The sequence below is a fragment of the Suncus etruscus genome, chromosome 19, assembly GCF_024139225.1.
Source record: "Suncus etruscus isolate mSunEtr1 chromosome 19, mSunEtr1.pri.cur, whole genome shotgun sequence".
NCBI lineage: Eukaryota > Metazoa > Chordata > Mammalia > Eulipotyphla > Soricidae > Suncus > Suncus etruscus.
This window is the reverse complement of record NC_064866.1, coordinates 1,185,459-1,203,224: the sequence shown is the minus strand read 5'-3', so window position 1 is coordinate 1,203,224 and position 17,766 is coordinate 1,185,459. Positions and strand designations below refer to the sequence as shown.

Sequence of the window (17,766 nt, the reverse complement as noted above, 5' to 3'; positions counted from 1 at the left end):
ATGCGGATGGCAAGTGCGACTTAACTTCTACGAACAGAAGCCTGGGGACCACAAAGAGTAGAGGAGGCGCGAGGGGCGTGGTTATCCGAGGGGCGGGGTCAACCGAGGACAGGGCAGCAAAGGGGCGTGGTCATTGAAGGACGTGTGTGATTGGGTGTGGCTATTAGATGGGCGTGGCTACCAGAGGGCGTGGCTTCATGAGCGTGTCTGCGTGAGGGGCGGGGTTGTGTGGGAAAGGAGCTGTTGGGGCGGGGCTATCAGGGGAGCGGTCAACCAGTGGCATGGTCATGCGAGGGCGTGTCTGATTGGGGCGCGGCTATCCGAGGGGCGAGGCTATCTGATGGGGCGGGGCTTCATGGAAGCTGTTGGGGGCGGGGGCACCCGAGGAGCAAGGCGGGTCGAGGGGCGTGGTCAGGCGAGGGGCGTGGCTACCCGACGTGCGGAGCTGTCTGAGGGCGTGACTGCAGTGGAAGGGGGCGTGGCTACCAGAGGCGTGTACGAGTGGGCGTGACTAACAAATGGGCGTATGGGTGTGGCCAACCGAGAGCGTGGTCATATATGGACATGGCTCCCCGAGGGGCGTGGCTGTCGCGCGCGCGCATGCGCGAGTCCTCTCGGCGCTCGGCTGCTCCTGCCTGAGGCCGCCGTCCGCTTCCGCGTTCGGTCCCGCCGCTTCCGCTTCCGGCGTGGCGTGGCGTGCGCAGTCCACGCAGCCGAGCGCCGATCCCGCCCGGACCTCGATCCTGAGACTTGGGAGCAGGCGGCGGCGGCGGCGGCGGCGGCGGCGGCGGGCGCGATGAGCCTGGCCGGGGGCCGCGCGCCCCGCAAGACGGCGGGGAACCGGCTGTCGGGGCTGCTGGAGGCCGAGGAGGAGGACGAGTTCTACCAGACCACCTACGGCGGCTTCACCGAGGCGAGCGGGCGGGCGGGCGGCGGGGCGCGGGCGGGCGGGCGCGAGGGAGCCCCGAGTTGGACCCCCGGCATCCCGCGTGCGCCCAGCCTGCCCGGGGCCGGCGCGGGGCCCAGAGCCACGGGGGAGCCCAGGCGCCGCGGGACGTGGCCCCCCAAACCCGGCGATCGGTGAATCGGTCCATAAAGCTCAAGAAACGGCCAGTTTGGTCGCCCTGCCTTCCCTTCGCCGTCCCCGGGCTCAGTTCCTAGGCCAGGCTTCCCATCAGTCGTCGAATCAATCAATAAATCAATAAAGATAAGACAGAAGATGTCCGAATTTGTCTGCCCTGACAGTTCCCAGGACAGATTTCTTCCCCTTGTCAGTTTGGTCAAGAAAAAGCAAAACAATAAAATGAAAATATACATATTCGTTTGTTTGTTTGGTTTGGATTTGGGGCCACGCCTGGCAGTCCTTGCATGGCAAGCACCCACCCCACAGTCCCTGGTGGGATAAAAATGTAAAACCTAAAGAGGTTTATCAGCATGTGAAGGGAAGAGGAAGAGAGAGAGAGAAAGAAAGAAGAAAGAGGAAGTAGAAAGGGAGGGAGAAAAGAAAGAAGAAAGAGAAAGATAGGAAAGGAAGAGAGAAGAAAGAAGAGAAAGAAAGAAAAGGAGGAAAGGAAGAGACAAAAGAAGAAAGGGAGAGAAAAGAAAGAAGAAAAAGAGAAAGAATAGGAGGAAAGGAAGAGAGAAAAAAGAAGAAAAGGAGAGAGAAAAGAGAAGAAAAGGAGGAAAGGAAGAGACAAAAGAAAGGGAGAAAAGAGAGAAAGAAAAGGAGGAAAGGAAGAGAGAAAAAAGAAGAAAGGGAGAGAGAAAAGAGAAGAAAAAGAAAGAACGAAGAAAGAAAGAAAAGGAGGAAAGGAAGAGAGAAAAAAGAAAGGAGAGAAAGAGAAAAAAGAAAGAACGAAGAAAGAAAGAAAAGGAGGAAAGGAGAAAAAAGAAAGGAGAGAAAGAGAAGAAAAAGAAAACAAAGAAAGAAAAGGAGGAAAGGAAGAGAAAAAAAGAAAGGAGAGAAAAGAGAAGAAAAAGAAAGAACAAAGAAAGAAAGAAAAGGAGGAAAGGAAGAGAGAAAAGAAAGAAGAAAGAGAAAAAAGAAAAGGAGGAAAGGAAGAGAAAAGAGAAGAAAGAGAAAGAAGAAATCTAGTTTTTCTTTCAATTTTCTATTTTTTTAAAAAATGTTGCTTTTGGTTTTCCTAAAAAATGAATTATTATCAGTTATGTCAACTATGTCATGCTTTTTCTTTTAATAATTTAAAAAAAGAAAGAAAAGGAAGGAAGAAAAAGAAGAGAGAGAAAGACAAAAAGAAGAAAGGGAGAGAAGAAAGAAAGAAAGAGAAGAGTGAAATTTGGTCGGTTTAGGAAAAGACAAAAGAAGTGGTTGGTCTGGGACTGTCGGGCTAGGGGCCTAGGCTTTGCAGACGCGAACCCCAAAAGTGTCCCTTTCGCCCCAGAAGTAGCTGCTGGAGCGCCACTAGGTGTGGCCTGCAAGCAAACACAAAGCAGGTGTAGCCGGAGGTGCCTGGAGCAGTGCTCCTGCAAAAGACCTGGGTTTGCTGGAGCCAAGGATTTAGCTCCCCTGCAGTGGCAGATGTGGCACAGAATAAAGCCCAGATGTGTATGTTGGTCACTGTGTCTAGTGTGTGTGTATGTAGTATGTCTATATGTAAAGCCACACCAGGCTTTTGTGCTCAGAAACTACTTCAAATGGGATGCTGGGGATCAAACCTGGGTCAGCTGCATGCAGGGCTATCACTCCAGCCTTAGGTACTGATTATTCTGTTGTGTGGTTTTGGGGGGCCACATTGGGTGATGCTTATGGCTCACTCCTGGCACTCACGGATTCCTCCTGGCAGTTTTTGGGGGACCATATGGGATGTCTTGGATTGAACCCTAGTTGGTCATGTGCCAGGGGAGCGCCATACCCACGGTGTTATATCTCTGGCTCATGTAAGGTGCTGTGGGAATAGACTATTTTTTTATTTTTTGTTTTGTTTTTGTTTTTGGGTCCCACGCTCAGGGTTACTCCTGGCTCACTACTCAGAAATTGCTCCTGGAAGGCTCAGGGGACCCTATGGGATGCCGGGATTCGAACCACCGTCCCTCAACATGCAAGGAAACGCTCTACCTGCTATCTCTCAGGCCCTGGGAATAGTTTTTTTGGTTTTTTGGTTTTTGGGCCACACCCGGCAGTGCTCAAGGGTTACCCCTGGCTGGCTGCTCAGAAATAGCTCCTGGCAGGCACGGGGGACCATATGGGACACCGGGATTCGAACCAACCACCTTAGGTCCTGGATCAGCTGATTGCAAGGCAAACGCCGCTGTGCCATCTCTCCGGTGCTGGGAATAGTTGTTAATAAGAAAATGGGCATTCCTGGGACATGTGAGGACCTGGGACAGTGACATGTAGCCTGCATTGGACGAACAGCTAGGAGACTGGGAACAAGAGAAGGAAAGCATTAATTTGTGAGGTGTGTGATTCCGAAGAACGTCTGCTGGGGGCATTGTGGTCTGCCCTGAAGTCTAGGCGAGGAAGGAAATGGGGTTCAGGCTGCAGGAGTAGCCATGGATGAGGAGGTCACAGGCCAGGGAATGATGTCAGTTCTGCCCTTCATCCAGAAGATTCAAGCTTAAACTTTTTTAAAAATATTTTTTATTTTTTGGTTTTTGGACCACACCCGGCGGCACTTGGCGATTATTCCTGGCTCTGCTCTCAGAAGTCGCTCCTGGCAGGCTCAAGGGACCAATGGTATGCCGAGATTCAAACCACCATCCCCTGGGTTGGTTGCGTGCAAGGCAAACGCCTTACCGCTGTGCTATGGCTCCAACCCCTAAGTTTAGTCTTAAATTTCACAATTGGAATTAGATTTCAGAAAGATTGTTTTGTCATTGTTTTGGGGGTGTTTAGGGTCCACACTTGGAGGTGCTCAGGTATTTCTCCTGGCTCCGTGCCCGGGAATCATTCCTGGTTGTGGGTACCGTATGGAATGCATTGAACCCGGCTTGCAAGGCATATGCACTCACTGCTATACTATGGCTCCCCCACCCTAGAAACAATGTTTTGTAATTAAAATGGTTTAAAGGGGGACCAGGGACATGCAAGCCAACCCAGGACGACCCTGGTTCGAAAGCCGGCATCTCATATGGTCCCCCAAGCCTGCCAGAAATAATCTCTGAGCACCACTAACTGTGGACCAAAAATAAAAAAAATAGGGCCTGGAGAAATAGCATGGAGGTAGGGTGTTGGCCTTGCATGCAGAAGGACGGTGGTTCGAATCCTGGCATCTCATGTGGTCCCCCGAGCCTGCCAGGGGCGATTTCTGAGCATAGAGCCAGGAGGAACTCCTAAGCGCTGCCGGGTGTGACCCAAAAAACAAAAATAAATAAGTAAATAAATGAAAAAGAAAGGAAAATCAAATTGAATTAAGGAAATAGAATCCACACTCAGCCCGATGACTGCTTTAAAATAGAACCTTATCCTCCCTTCTTCAAAGGCCATTTTCCTATTCCTGTTGTTTATAGTCGTTACTTAATACGTACCCTTTGTGCTTCCAGAAAGGATTTAAGAAGGCTTATGGTGTAAAATAAAAAAGGAACAGTAAAAATAGAGGCACATCACAAGTAATTGTGCTCAGAGCCTCTGCTAAAATGTTAATGGTGATGATGTTACATTTAGATGTGGATTTTCTGGCTGTCACCCCGAATTTTTGTTTTGTTTTTTTGTTTTTTGTTTTTTGGGTCACACCCGGCGGTGCTCAGGGATTACTCCTGGCTGTCTGCTCAGAAATTGCTCCTGGCAGGCACGGGGGACCATATGGGACACCGGGATGTGAACCAACCACCTTTGGTCCTGGATCGGCTGCTTGCAAGGCAAACACCTCTGTGCTATCTCTCCGGGCCCCCCGAATTTTTTTTTCTCAGAAAGGCAAAAAAGCACATGGCGGACTAGATTTATTCAGAAATAATTTTGGTTTTGGTCCACCCTTGGCTGTATTTAGGGGTCAGGAGTAATTCCTGAGTACCGCTGGGTGTGTCCCCACGCCCCAAAAAAAGAGAGGGCTTAGAAGAAAGGTCACAGGGTACAGTAAGTGTTGGCTTCACACTATTGTGGGAGATGTGCGTTCTTTTCCACAGCATCACATGGTCCTTTATGCGCTCCCAGAAGTGACTCGCACGCACTACTGGATGTGGACAAACAAAAAATCTGTTTTTACTTTATTTATTTGTTTGTTTGTTTGTTTTTGGGTCACACCTGGCAGCACTCAGGGATTCCTCCTAGCTCTATGCTCAGAAATCGCTCCTGGCAGGCTTGGGAGGACCACATGTGATGCCTGGATTCGAAATATCCATCTGCATGCAAGGCATGCAAGGCAAACGCCCTACCTCTAGGATATCTCTCTGGCCCCCAGTTTTATTATGATTTGGGCTTTTTCCTGGCTCTGTGTTCAAGGATTGAATCCGAGTCAGACACATGCAAGGCAAGCTTCTTATCTGTTTTAGGTTATTTTTTCCCTCCCCAACACATTGTTTTTGTTTTTGGATCACACCCGACAGCATTCAGGGTTACTCCTTGCTCTGTGCTCAGAAATCATTCCTAGTAGGCTCAGGGGACCTATGGGATGCTGGTAATCAAACCTGAGTCCATTCCGGGAACAGCCTGCTGCTGTGCTATTGCTCCGGCCCATGAGTGAAATCTTTTAAATCCTTAGGAGAGTTGTGTATATATAAAGTACAAAAAGCAGCGCTTTGGGGTGATGATACTTAAGAAAAGCAACATTCACCTAGTCATAGCTAGAGTCACTCTTGAGGAATGATAGATTGAAAATGTTTAACCTAGTGAATGCATTACCTTGTGGGGCCAGAATAGTGGCGCATATCAGTAAGGCGTCTGCCTTGTGCGCGCTAGCCTGGGACAGACCATGGTTCGATCCCCCGTATGGTTCCCCAAGCCAGGAGTGATTTTTGAGCACATAGCCAGGAGTAACTCCTTAGCATCACCAGGTATAGCTCAAAGACCAATAAATAAAAATAAATAAGTAACTAAATAAACATGTTCCGAGACTGTCTTGCAAACGTCACTTGGGAGGATCCCATGGTCAGCAATCCTAGACTGAACTGCCTTGGAGCATGCCAGTCGTCTTTGTTCTTTGCTTGGTTTAGCAGGGCCTGTCGCAAGATTACCCCACTTGTCTGCGTCATTGATGGAGGAGGGCATCATGTTTGGGGTGCCACCTGCCTTGGGGACTCCCGTTTCCCCAAGTGCTATTTTTGTCATTTTTACTCTTCCTTTCCTGTTGGCCTGCCATGGTAGCCCTATAACCTGCATCATGAAAGATGTAGGCTGTACTCCATGTTCTTTGTGCAAGCCTATCTCAGCTCCTGAACTTTTTTTGGTTTCTGGCCCACACCCAGTGATGCTTAGGGGTTACGCCTGGCTCTGTGCGCAGAAATCACTCCTGGCTGACTCGAAACCCAAGTCTGTCTTGGGTGAGCCACCTGCAAGGCAAGTGCCCTACCGCTGTGCCACCACTCCGACCCAATGATGAGGTTTTTCTGCTTGAAAAAGAAGAGCAGTGAGATTCTGTTTCTTCCAGAAAGGCATGAATGACTTCCTCGAGCACAAGAACTTACCTCCCTGTATCCTCAGGAATCCGGGGATGACGAGTACCAAGGGGACCAGTCCGACACGGAGGACGAGGTGGACTCGGACTTCGACATCGACGAGGGGGACGAGCCATCCAGTGACGGGGAAGCGGAGGAGCCGAGAAGAAAGCGCCGAATCGTGACCAAGGCCTACAAGGTGAGTTCTGCTTTTTCTCTTCTCGCCATCCATCAGATCCCAGGGTTCCCCCTCCAGTCCTGTTACCTGTTGTGCTTACTTTCTCTTAAAACCCCCCTTCTTAGGATCAGATCAATAATATATAATATAATATATTTTACTCAGCCGACATCCCACAGGGTCCCTGAGCACCACTGGGTGTAGCCCCAAAACAAAACAAGATCCTCATCTTTTTTGGTTTTTGGGCCACACCCGGTAACGCTCAGGGGTTACTCCTGGCTATGCGCTCAGAAGTTGCTCCTGGCTTGGGGGACCATATGGGACACGGGGGGATCGAACCGAGGTCCGTCCAAGGATAGCGCAGGCAAGGCAGGCACCTTACCTTTAGCGCCACCGCCTGGCCCCAGATCCTCATCTTTTTGGGGGCCAAGAAGATAGCTTAAAAGGCTGGAATGCATGTGTGACCTGTAGGGAACCCTGAATTTAAGTCCCAAGGTCTCAGCTTCCCCTAAGCATTATCTAAAAATTAGAAAAAGAGAAAGGAGGGCCAGAGTGATAGCACAGCAGGTAGGGTGTTTGCCTGCACACAGATGACCTGGGTTCAATCCTTGTTATTTCATATGGCCCCCTAAGCACCACTGGGTACGGCTCAAAAACCTAAAAAAGGGGTCGGAGAGATAGCATGGAGGTAAGGCGTTTGCCTTTCATGTAGAAAGTCATTGGTGGGCCCAGAGAGATAGCACAGCGGCGTTTGCCTTGCAAGCAGCTGATCTAGGACCAAAGGTGGTTGGTTCGAATCCTGGTGTCCCATAGGGTCCCCCGTGCCTGCCAGGAGCTATTTCTGAGCAGACAGCCAGGAGTGATCCCTGAGCACCGCCGGGTGTGGCTCAAAAAACAAAAAGAAAAAAGAAAAGAAAAGTAATCTTCTTCTGAGGCAAAGAGAAGACTCAGGATGCTTTGTGCCTGGGAGCCCCAGGTTCAGTTCCAGCACTGTGGGTTCCCTCTACAAAGGACGTTGTATAGCCATACGCTCTTTCCTTCTTTCTCTTGCTCCTGGCTTCTGTTTCGACGCCTGCCCCCAGGAGCCTCTCAAGAGCCTGCGTCCTCGGAAGGTGACCATCCCGGCGATCAGCTCCCAGAAGGCCCGGGAGGAGAAGGCCTTGCTCCCGCTGGAACTGCAGGAGGATGGCCCTGACGGTGAGAGCTGGCATTCCCTTCCGTGGGCGAGGCGAGGTGGGAATGGCATGTGCGTGTTCCAGTTTACTAAAGTTGGCAACTGCTCTGTGATCGTGTGAGGAGCACACTCCCTGAAGCTTTTAGGTGTAGCGAGCCAGACCCACAGAGAACGCAAAATACTTCCAGGTCAGAAGTATTACTGAATGGCCAGAGAGATAGTACAGCGGGTTAGGCATTTACCTTGCAACTGCCTGACCCACTTTTGATTCCTGGCACCCTAGAAGGTCCCCCAAGAACTGCTAGGAGTAATTGAACATCACTGGGACTCCTCCTCCACCCAAAATAAAAGTGTTACTGGGACTGATTCCTGGAGCTCCCACCAGGACTGATCCCTGAACACAGAGCTGTGAGCAAAACCAAAATGAATAAAGTAAATAAAAATTAAGAGTTGTGGGGCTGGAGAGATAGCATGGAGGTAGGACATTTGCCTTGCATGCAGAAGGTTGGTGATTCGAATCCTGGCATCCCATATGGTCCCCTGAGCCTGCCAGGAGCGATTTCTGAGCATAGAGCCACAAGTGCTGCCGGGTGTGACCCCCCCAAAAAAAATTAAGAGTTGTTTATTTTAGGGGCTGGAGAGATAGCACAGCGGCATTTGCCTTGCAAGCAGCCGATCCAGGACCTAAGGTGGTTGGTTCGAGTCCCGGCGTCCCATGTGGTCCCTGCTAGGAGCTATTTCTGAGCAGATAGCCAGGAGTAAACCCTGCGTGCCGCAGGGTGTGGCCCAAAAACAAAAACAAAAAGAGTTGTTTATCCAGGGGCCGGAGCAATAGCACAGTGGTAGGGCATTTGCCTTGCAAGTGGCTGACCCATGACTGACAGTGGTTCAGATCCATATGGTCCCCCAAGCCTGCCAGGAGTAACCCCTGAGCGCCACCGGGTTTGCCCCCAAAACAAAAACAAACAAAAAAGTTGCTTATTGAGCTAGAGAGATCATACAAGACCTATGACACTTGCATGTGGCTGACCTTAGTTTGAATCCCTGGGACCTCATATGGTTCTTGGGTCCCACCTCCTTCTGGCCTCCACTGGACATGGCCTAAACCCAACAGTCTCGAATGCTACTTAAGTTAAAAAATTATTTGGTGGGGCCCGGAGAGATAGCACAGCGGCATTTGCCTTGCAAGCAGCCGATCCAGGACCAAAGGTGGTTGGTTCTAATCCCAGTGTCCCATATGGTCCCCCGTGCCTGCCAGGAGCGATTTCTGAGCAAACAGCCAGGAGTAACCCCTGAGCACCGCCGGGTGTGACCCAAAAACCAAAAAAAAAAAAAAAAAAAAAAGTATTTGGTGGACGCCTGTAGGGACAGTACAGTGGGTTGAGCACTTGCCTGTTCACAGCCAACTCAGGTTTGATATCTGGCATCCCATATGTCCCCTGAGCACTTGCAGGCGTGATCCAGGGGTTAATCCTAAGCACTGCTGGATGTCGCCTCAAAACAGTAACCAATTATTTGGGCCTTGGAGGTGGCTCAAAGGGCTGGAGCAAGGGCTTTGTGTGTGGAACCCTAGGTTCGATGCCTGCAGTTCCTAGTCACCAAGTACCCAGGGGTCGGACCCAGCAACCCCTTTCACCCCATACTCCCAAGAAAAGACTTAGTTCATTGTTTTTTAGTCAAAAATTAAATGATGTGAGTCCAAAGTTTTCTTTACTTTTCCTTAGGTCGGAAGTCCATGCGTCAGTCCACAGCTGAGCATACTCGACAGACATTCCTCCGTGTGCAGGAGAGGCAGGGCCAGTCGAGACGGCGGAAGGGCCCCCACTGCGAGCGACCCCTGACACAGGAGGAGCTGCTCCGGGAGGCCAAGATCACAGAGGAACTCAACCTGCGTTCACTGGGTGAGTGGTTGTGGCTTCAGAACTGAGTACAAGCCAGAAATTACCCCTGAGCACCCCTATTCTGCTCCACAGAAAAAGAGGTCTGTACCAGGGCTTGAGCATTGGCTCAAGCGGTAGGGCATCTGCCTTGCATATGGTAGCCTAGGACGAACCTGGGTTCGATCCCCGGCGTCCCATATGGTCCTCCAAGCCAGGAGTAACTCCTGAACATGACTGGTGTGGCCCCCAAACCAAAATAAGAACAAGAACAAAACCTCTAGCTTTGGGGCTAGAGTGGGTAGGACACTTCCATCGCATGCAACCACAAGGGTCAATGGTCCCCTGAGTCTGAGCACTGCCAGGTGTGGCAGATCATACAAGATCCAGTCCAGTGTGTGCAATCTCTGGTGTTTCAGATCTCAGGCACTTTGAGATCGGGCCAAGTCTGGCTGTAGTAGCGTTGGGGTGATGAGCTGAGGAAGGAGGGCCGGGAATGTGGCTCAGACCGAGGGCACTTCTTAGCATGAAACTTAGGGTTCGAGCTATGCACCCTAGGGAAGAGGGAAAGATGAGGTGGCGTGTAACTATAGAACTGGGGAGCTTGAGATACCTCCTGTGCCCTTGGATATCCTTTTTCTTAAACTTTATTTATTGATTTTTGCTTGTTGGGCCATACCCAGCGGCGCTCAGGGATTACTCCTGGCTCTGCACTCGGAAATCGCACCTGGCAGGCTGAGGGACCATAGGGGATGTTGGGAATTGAACCGGGTCGGCCGCATGCAAGGCAAACGCCCTACTGCTGTGCTCTCTCTCCAGCCCCTGAATGTACTTTCTTTTCACAATGCCCTGGGGACATTCCCAGCAATTTTTTAAATTTATTTTTATTTGTCTGTTGGGTTTTAGGTCACACCTGGTGGTACTCAGGGCTTACCCCCGGCTCTGCCTCAAGGTCCACTCCTGGAAGGCTCAGGGACAATTAAGGGTGCCAGGGATCAAACTCAGGTTGGCATGTGCAAGGCAAACTCCCTTTCCGCCATAATATTGCTCTGGCCTGTAATTTTTTGTGGGGGTGGGGATGCACACTTGGCTTAGGACTAACTCCTAGCTCTGTGCTGAGGGATGTCCACTCCTGGTGAGGCTTGGAGAACCATGTATGTGGAGCTGAGGATTAAACCTGAGCTAGCTGTTGGCAAGGCCGCTCCTTCCCTCTGTGTTAAATCTCCAGCCCTCCAGTGAAATCTCTAGATCAGATTTGGTCTGATCTGATTTGGATTTTGGAGGTCACGCATGGTGGTGCTAGGAAGCTACTCCCGTGTCTGTGCTTAGTGGCCACACCCATTGGTGTTTAGGGGATCAGGTGGTGGCCAGAGAATGAAAAGTGTTTTCTCAGCCCATTGAACTTCTCTCTGGCCCCTCATTAAATTTTGGGGGGGAGCATACCCTTGACTCTCAGGGGTTACTTCTTTTTTTTTTTTTTTTTCTGTTGTTTTGTTTTTGGGTCACACCCGGCAGCACTCAGGGGTTACTCCTGGCTCTGTGCTCAGAAATTGCCCCTGGTAGGTTCGGGGACGTTGTGGGATGCCGATTCGAACCACTGTCCTTCTGGATGTAAGGCAAATGCCCTACCTCCAGGCTATCTCTCCAGCCCCAGGGGTTACTGCTAACTGCACTCAGAAATCATTCCGGGCAGGTTTGGGGAACCATATTGGATGCTGGGTATCAAACCCAGGTTGGCCGCATGCAAGGCAAATGCCTACCCACTATGCTATCACTCTGGCCTCCAACTCATTAAATTTTTTCATTTAATTAATGTTTAATACTTGAGACCGTGTTCATTACTCCTGGCTCTGTGCTCAGGGATCACTCCTAGTGAGACGTGGAGGACTATTTTGAAGTGCTGGGGATCAAACCAGGTTGGCTGCATGCAAGGCAGATTGTGCTATCCACTGTACTCCCCAGTTCTTTTCCTTGTATGTTGGAATAATAGAGGCTGGAGCCATCGTACAACGGGGAGGGCACTTGGCAGGTGGCTGAACTGGGTTTGATCCCCGGTATTCCATAAAAGTCCTCTGACCCCACCAGAGTGATTCCTGAATGCAAAGCCAGGAGTAACCCCTGACGTCACTGGATATGCCCCCGACCCTTCAGAAAAAGAGTATTCAGAAATCTTTTTGTTTGTTTGTTTTTAGTTTTGGGGCCACACCCAGCAGCACTCAGGGGTTACTCCTGGTTCTGCACTCAGAAATCGCTCCTGGTAGGCTGGGGGAACAGATAGAATGCTAGGAGTTGATTCCAGGCCTGTGTTGATGGGCCATGTACAAGGCAAATGCCCTACAGCTGTGCTAGTTCTCCAGCTCCATAATCAGAAATCTTCAAATGGGATCCGGAGAGATAGAGAGATAGCACAGAGGCAGGGCCTTTGCCTTTGGGAGCCGGAGAACGTGCTCTGGTCAGGAGCTCCCTGAGTCTGATCTTTAGGAACTGCCTGGAGCTGCCTCCTAATCCGAGCATCAGAGCATCAAACGTGGAGAGAGCACAGTGGTAAGGTGTTTGCTTGCACGTAGCCGACCTGTGTTCAATTTCCAGCATCCCATATGGCTCCCCAAGCCTGACAGGAGTAACCCTTGAAAAAAAACCCTGGAATAGCCCTGAGCACTGCTGGGTGTGGCTTAAAAATCAACCAAGATGGGTGGGCTCGCCCATTTAGTCACTCGTTTAGTCAGATAATATTCCGTTGTTAGCACAGTACCCAGAGTGGCCTGGAGCAGGCTGTTGGAAGCCACGCTGACTGGGGAATGGCTCTGTGGAGTGGGTGCTGATGTCAGCCGGAGAAACGTGTACTAATTCCAACATATCTCTTTTGGCTTTTGTTTTGTTGCCATTCCCAGCGGTGCTCGGGGACTGCACTCAGCTTTCCACTTAGGGTTCACCCCTGGCTATACTCAGGGGACCCGACAGCGCCAGAGAACCCACGTCTCCTGTCCGGAGAGTGCTCTCTAGGCCATGAGTGCTTGCAGCCCTGTCGTATCTGTTCAAGGGAGCCTTCCCAGCCTTTCGTGGGGACTCTGCTACCACTTTGGGCCACGCTTGGCCCGGCACTGATGGTGCTCAAGGTTTGCTTTGTACTGGGGATCCCAGTACACTTGCAGAGCATACAATCCAGGACAGACCTTGGTTCAACCCCCAGCATCCCGTATGGTCCCCTGAGCCAGGAGTCATTTCTGAGCACGTAGCCAGGAGTAATCCCCTGAGCATCACCGGGTGTGGCCCAAAATCCAAAAAATAAATAAATGAAAAGATGGACAGGGAAGAGGGCAACCAACGGACCATCCTTTCTGTCTTCCTTTGCCCCTTAGAGACGTACGAGCGGCTCGAGGCTGACAAGAAGAAGCAAGTTCACAAGAAACGCAAGTGCCCGGGACCCATAATCACTTACCATTCAGTGACTGTTCCGCTTATTGGGGAGCTGGGCCCCAAAGAAGAGAACGTGGATGTCGAAGGGTGAGTGAGAGGAGGAGGCTTCTCCCTCCGTGTTCAGCGTGTGTTCCCAAATACTGGGTAACAGATGGCTCCACTTCCCTTCGCCACTTTGTCTCTCTCTCTTGTCGTATCCTCATCTCTTAATAGATGCTTTGGTTCGTTTGGTTTGGGGGTCACATCTGGGAGTGCTCATGCCTGGCCTACACTCAGGGATATGTATGTGGGAAACTCTATCACTGAGGGCCAGAAAAGGAGTATAGTGGGTAGATCACTTGGTTGTATGTGGCAGACCTGGGTTCTGTCCCCGACGCCTCAAAAGAATCCCCTGAACGCAGCGGAATTTGGCCCAAAAAACTTAACAAAAACCTTAATATGATTTCAGAAGATTCATTTCGCTCTGCCTTCTATTTCCTCTCTTCTCATCTTCTGTCTGTATTTTTCTCCTCGGTTTTGGACTATTTTTTTCTCTCCTCCCTCAGACTTGACCCTGCTCCCGCGGCACCTGCATCAGCCCCTCGCTCCGGGACCTTGTCGACCGTTCCTCCCGCTTGCTGCTCACGGACCTTTATCACCTTTAGCGATGACGCAACCTTTGAGGAATGGTTTCCCCAGGGACGGCCCCCCAAGGTCCCAGTCCGGGAGGTCTGTCCCGTGACCCATCGCCCCGCGCTGTACCGGGACCCAGTGACAGACATCCCCTATGCCACCGCTCGCGCCTTCAAGATCATCCGCGAGGCCTACAAGAAGTATATCACTGCCCACGGCCTGCCACCCGCTGCCTCTGCCTTGGGCCCCGGCCCTCCGCCTCCCGAACCCGTCCCTGGGTCTGGGCCCCGGGGCCTGCGCCAGAGAATCGTCATCAAATGAGCAGAAGCAGGGTCCCCCGGAGACTCTTCCCTTTCCTCTTGTCTCTCCTTTGGGACCCAGAGTTTCACACACACACATAGACAGACCCCTCTCTCTCTCCCGTGTCACCCATGTCACCTTGCCCTGACCTCTTACCCCTTCTGTGTTTTCCCCCAACTTCTTGCTTGCTTGTTTGTGGTTTTTAACCTAATAAAATAGAAAAGTCCTTTTTTTCTGGCGTCTTGATATAAGCTTGGCAGTAGAGCACTTGTGAGGGTCATATATGTTTGGGACTTTACATGTGCTTGGTAACATTTTTGCTGAGCTCTTGGAATTTTTTTTGGCTGGGCCACACCTGATGATATTCATACTTACCTCCTTTCTGTGTTCAGGGGTTGCTTCTGTGGAACTTGGTACCATATGGGGTGCTGGGAGTTGAGCCATGGTACATATGTGGTTCGATATGGTAAGGCAAATGCCTTACCATTGGACTCTCTCTCTGGCCCAAGTCTTGATTCTGAAGTGACAGTTCAGCAGGTAAGGTATGAATCTTGCATGTGGTTGACCTTGGTTCAATTCCCAGCATCCCATATGGTTCCTCGAGCACTGCCAGGAGTGAACCTGAGAGCTTAGCAACCCCTGAGTGTCAATGTGGTGGCTGAAATTTGACCCCTCAAAATACTGTTTTTTAATTCTTCAGTTAAGGGGCACAAGAGATGGCACAGCAGTAAGGTGTTTGCCTTGCACATGGCCAACCCGGGATGGACGCTGCATTCGATCCCCAGCATCCCATATGGTCTCCGGAGTCTGCCAGGAGTGATTTCTGAGCACAGAGCCAGGAGTAATCCCTGAGCGTCGCCGGGTGCAGCTCCCCCCCAAAATCTTTAGTTAAAATTATAAGCATCTTAAACGTTGGAGGCTAGTACAGTAATTAGGGTATTTGTCTTGCATGTGGCTGACTCAGGTTCGAGCATGGGTTGTGGACCTCCACCAAAAAAAAAAATTTAGTTACCAAGGGCTGAGGAAAGATGTTAGTGGGCTGGGGTGCATCTTTGCATGCAGAAAACCCAGATTTGGTTCTAGGTACTTCCTAGAATCCCAACCACCACTAGGAGCGGCCCCTGAGCAAGGCCTGGGGTAGTACTAAACCAAATAACAGATAGATAGCACTAAGAGCCTGGGAGCGCATAGCCAGATCAGCCTTCTCCAGCCCCTCTTTCTATTTTTTTTGTTTTGTTTTCTGTTTTTGGGTCACACTCGGCGGCGCTCAAGGGTTACTCCTGGCTCTGTGCTCAGAAATTGCTCCTGGCAGGCTTGGGGGACTATATGGGATGCCGGGATTCGAACCACCATTCTTCTGCATGTAAGGCAAACGCCCAACCTCCATGCTATCTCTCCGGCCTCTGCCAGGAGCAATTTCTTGAGTGTAGAGCCAGGAGTAATGCCTGAGCACTGCCAGGTATGACCCAAAAATAAAAAACAAAAAAACCCTACTATAAAGAGAAACCAGAACCCCAATATCTAGGATTGGGGCTGGCATCTAAAGAGATTGAGGTGCCATAGTGCCCAGTGGCCACTAGAGGCTCTCGGCTGGGCAGAGGATGGGGGCTGTGTATATGTGATCTCCCAGTACCCCCACCTGGCCTGAACTAAAATAATAAAATGCTGAGCTCACTGTTCCCCCACTCCTCCCCGCGCTCGGCCTCCTCCTGCTGCGGACACGGTGGCTCCAGGAGAGACGGAGCGGCCGACAGGAGGGGTGGCGAGAAAGGAGGTGGCCTCCTGGACGGGTACGTAGTGTCTGGGGTTCAAGGCTTGCTGGGCGAGGAGAAGGCAGGAAGGAGTGTCTCCTGTTGAGGACACACAGTGTGTCCCTGTCACTCTGCTGCCGCTGTCTGTCCTCTCCCTTTGCTGCCACCCACATTGTAGTGTGAATAGCACACGCTTTAGGAAAAGTCTTAGGGTCACTTTGGCATGTGTGTGTGTGTGGCTTGCGTGTGTGTTTCATATTGTGGAGGATCCTGCATAATTACTGAGGTTCACTGTTTTGGGGGAAAAGTCACCTTACAGAAATGGCATTTCCATCGGTCCGGTGTCACCTTTCCGTCCAAAGCCAGGGACATATTCAGTCCTATCCCCGGACATTGTATCACCAAGTCTTCCGACATGGAATCCCCCATTTCACCTAAGCGTTTGTTTTGCTTTCCCTAAGGATTTAGTTTTCTGTTCAGTTTTATTTGGGGTGGTGCCACACCCGGAGGTGCTCAGGGGTCACTCCTGGCTCTGCACTCAGAAATCGCTCCTGGCAGGCTCAGGGGACCCTATATATGGGATGCCGGAGATTGAACCCAGGTCAGCTGCCTGCGAGGCAAATGCTCAAGGGCCCTACTGTGGGGTCCCCTACGGATTTAGGATTTGGGGAAACAATGAGATCTTTGAAGTGAGGGTGAGGAAAGAGAGTCCCCTCCACCCCAAATCTTGAGAGCTTCCTTGGAGCCGTCTAGGAAAATGCTGGGTTCTGGACGGGATTAGAAATACTTCCCTGAGACACTCGGCTGCCCCCTTTCTTCCGATGGGAACTGGGCAGTGGGCCAGCGGTGTTGGCAGGGCCCCTGGCAGCTGTGCTAGGAAAGGAGGCAGGGAGGTGTGCCATTACGCGGGAGGGCCTCTGCTGCATGAGTTTCCTGTGGACAATAGGAAAATAATCCAGCGTAGTATTCACTACTTGGCCTCCCTAGCCAAAGGCCCAGAGCTGAGGAAACAGGAAGGAGACTTTTGCTTGGGTTTTGCTTAGTTGGGTTTTGTTTGGGTAGGAGAGGCATGTGTGTGTGTGTGTGTGCGCGTGTTGTGTGTGCATGCGTGTGTGTGTGTGTGTGTGTGTTTGCATGCACCACACCTAACAGACTCAGGGCTTATTTCTGACTGTGTTCAGAAATGGTTAGAGATAGAACTGATTGCGGGGCTGGAGAGATAGCACAAAGGTAGGGTGTTTGCCTTGCATGCAGAAGGACGTTGGTTCGAATCCTGGCATCCCATATGGTTCCCCGAGCCTGCCAGGAGCAATTTCTGAGCGTAGAGTCAGGTCAGGAGTGACCCCTGAGCACAACAGATGTGACCCAAACAAACAAACGAAAAAGAACTGCTCTATCCAAGTCTGGGACCTTATCTACTGTGCTATCTCTCTGGCCCTAGAGATTCTGGTTTGAATTCAACAATGTCACCTTCATATTCCCAAACCCAGCTTGATTTCTAATTAGATTCTAATTGATTGATTGATTGCAATTAGATCAATCAGCTTGGGGCCGAAGAGAGCACAGCGGTAGGGCGTTTGCCTTGCAAGCAGCCAATCCAGGGACCGGTGATGGTTCGATTCCTGGCATCCCATAAGGTCGGTCCCCTGAGCTTTCCAGGAGCGACTTCTGAGCCGTAGAGCCAGGAGTAGCCTCTGAGCACCGCCAGATGTGACCCAAAAACCAAAAACAAATACAAAAAGAGAAAGATCAATCAGTTTGGAATCAGCTTGATTTACAATTACAACTGTTACTATTCTGCACCTCCCCATGTGTGTGTTTGTGTCTGCATGTGTCTCTCCTGCATCTTACTCCTCTCCCCATGTCTCTCAGGCTCCCTGGGTGCCACAAGCAGGGGACCGGGTGAGA

General features: G+C 50.9%; 1 protein-coding gene across 1 annotated transcript; it reads left to right on the top strand.

Annotated features, from left to right (window-relative positions):
- Positions 1-796: 796 nt before the first annotated feature.
- On the top strand, positions 797-14,332 carry VPS72 (vacuolar protein sorting 72 homolog). The gene is made up of 6 exons (XM_049765934.1): positions 797-913; positions 6,596-6,748; positions 7,810-7,924; positions 9,626-9,802; positions 13,138-13,282; positions 13,741-14,332. Exons 1-6 carry the CDS (start codon positions 797-799, stop codon positions 14,126-14,128), a joined length of 1,095 nt encoding a protein of 364 aa, XP_049621891.1. The 3' UTR covers positions 14,129-14,332.
- The last annotated feature ends 3,434 nt before the right edge of the window (positions 14,333-17,766 follow it).

Coding starts and splice junctions, on each gene's coding strand:
- VPS72 (XM_049765934.1), top strand. CDS start 797: ATGAGCCTGGCCGGGGGCCGCGCGCCCCGCAAGACGGCGGGGAACCGG. Junction 914..6,595: donor CCTACGGCGGCTTCACCGAG/GCGAGCGGGCGG, acceptor CTGTATCCTCAG/GAATCCGGGGATGACGAGTA. Junction 13,283..13,740: donor GAGAACGTGGATGTCGAAGG/GTGAGTGAGAGG, acceptor CTCCTCCCTCAG/ACTTGACCCTGCTCCCGCGG.